The sequence below is a fragment of the Antrostomus carolinensis genome, unplaced genomic scaffold (assembly GCF_000700745.2).
Source record: "Antrostomus carolinensis isolate BGI_N321 unplaced genomic scaffold, ASM70074v2 scaffold29087, whole genome shotgun sequence".
NCBI classification, from domain to species: Eukaryota; Metazoa; Chordata; class Aves; order Caprimulgiformes; family Caprimulgidae; genus Antrostomus; species Antrostomus carolinensis.
In genome coordinates this window covers 3,665-5,742 of record NW_010327215.1, presented here as the reverse complement: position 1 = coordinate 5,742, position 2,078 = coordinate 3,665, and the positions used below count along the sequence as shown (strand labels likewise).

The 2,078-nt window shown below is 54.3% G+C and overlaps 1 protein-coding gene across 1 annotated transcript in view; it reads left to right on the top strand.

Moving 5' to 3' along the window:
- The window catches only part of BRF2 (BRF2 general transcription factor IIIB subunit), a 3,111-nt gene that overhangs the window by 466 nt on the left and 567 nt on the right, over window positions 1-2,078 (top strand). Inside the window, exons 2-4 of the mRNA XM_010171844.1 lie at window positions 102-292; window positions 918-1,239; window positions 1,956-2,074. Of these exons, the coding sequence (XP_010170146.1) occupies window positions 102-292; window positions 918-1,239; window positions 1,956-2,074 (632 nt within the window). The remainder of the gene's footprint in view (window positions 1-101; window positions 293-917; window positions 1,240-1,955; window positions 2,075-2,078) is intronic.

The following is a 2,078-nucleotide window of genomic DNA, read 5'->3' as shown; positions in this document are numbered from 1 at the left end:
AGGGGGGTTGGACTGGATGATCTTTCGAGGTCCCTTCCAATCCCTGACATCCTGTGATTCTGTGATCCTGCTCCTCCCTGTTGCTGCCACCTCTCCTCTAGTGTCCCCAGAGACCTACCAGTTCTCATCATTCAAATCCAGTACCATGGGCATCTCGTTGCCCAAAATCTAAGTGGCTCCATCCCCCAGAGTCACCGTGAGGTTCTCTGGCCTGACACTGACTGTTTTTCAGAGGTTGCCTATTCCCAGAGCACCGGCCAGAAGGAGCAGCTGAGCCGCTGCCTGCAGCGAGGTAAGATGGGACATTTGGTTTCCTTCACACACCGATTCTCTCTTGCTGCTGCTCTGCTTTGTTTCACGTGTTTCTAATGCTCTTTAGAATGCTAAAAGCCTTCAGAGCTGGTAGTAAAGCCTGAAGAAGGCAGATAGGCAAATAGTTCTGTGTCCAGCCAGCACCTGCCTTTGGCAAACTGCCCCAGCTTGGCTAAGGGACTTGGGAGGGACAAGAGGAAATGGCCTCCAGTTGTGGCCAGGGCAGTTGAGATGGGATGTGAGGAAGAATTTCTTTGCTGAAAGGGTTCTGAGGCATTGGAAGGGGTTGCCCAGGGCAGTGGTGGAGTCCCCATCCCTGGAGGGATTGAAGAGTCGTGTAGACATAGTGCTGAGGGACATGGGTTAGTCGGGGACTTGTCAGTGTTGGGTTCATGGTTGGACTCGATGATCTTAAAGGACTTTTCCAATCCAGGCAATTCTGGGATTCTGAGATACTTTCATGCTGTCTGCAGGAGTTGGGCTCTCCTGCCTTTGCCCGGGGCTGGGTGAATGCTGGCTGCAGTGTAACATTGAGGAGATATCAGAATAATATCAGAAGCTGCTTGAGCTGATCTTTAAGGGCGGTGTCTTCTGTCCTCTCACAGGGATCAGGAGGGTCCAGGATCTCTGTAAAGTCCTCCAGCTCCCAACAGTGTTTGAGGAAACGGCGGTGTCGTACTTCCAGAGAGCTCTGCAGCACCCCTCCTTCCACTTGGTCAGTCTGGAGAGGAAGGAGCTCCTGGGAGGCTGCTGCGTCTTCGTGACTTGTCGACAGCACAACTGGCCCCTGACGATGGGGACGATCTGCTCCCTCCTGTACGCGAAGCAGGACCTGTTTGCCAGCGTCTACCTGAGCCTTCAGAAAGAGCTCGAGCTCTCTGTGCCAGCCCTGAGCCTGGCAGATCTGGTGAAGACACACCTGAACAGGTAACAGGGCCCTGTTCAGCCATTCTGGAGTCCTGTGTTTGACACTGGTGGGTGGAGGAGCTGCTGAAACGCAGCCGTGGCCAGGGCAGGAGTCTGTGAGTGTGCACGGGGTGAGCTGTGCTGTTCCACCAGCGTGTTGTCACTGAGTGTGCTGAGGCAAAACTAGATCATCTCAGTAAATATTCCCCCAGACAGCTCACAGCCCTGCCTGCCAAGGGGGGACGGATCTGCTGGGAGCCTGTTAGGCTGAGTGGCAGTACTGGTGCAGCAGCATCCAAAATTCATCATCTGGGAGTGCACTGTTGTCCCTTGAATGACAAACTTCAGCGAGTTCTTGCTCCATCCAGTGCCTGTAGTACAACAGAGTAGCCTGGAGATGGACATAAGCAGCTGAAGGAGCAGGACTGGTGTTTGCTGATGGGCTGGGGGAATGGCCCACTTGTGTGCTGGGATTTTCACAGACTGTGCTGGCTTTTTGCCTCCCGTGTCACAATCTGGGCTGTGATTCTTCTCTCCCTGCCCTTTTCTCCTCTGTTTGGAAAGCACTGCAGCACTTTTAGCTACTAAGGTGAGCAGAAGCCCATCCCAGGAGCAGGGTGTGTTTGTCCTGAAGGACCTTGCTGCAGCCAGCTCCCACGTTGAGCTGGGTTACTGGGGTGCTGCTCAGTGAGGCTCCCCTGTGCCTGGTGCTAACCATCAGCTCTTTCCTCTTGCAGTTTTCGGCTGTTCCAGCACGCAGCTGACATCCCTGCTCCATTTGTGGAGGACAAAGAGAAGATGATCACCCGAACAATGCAGATCGTGGAGCTGGCCAGTGAGACGTGGCTGGTCACTGGCCG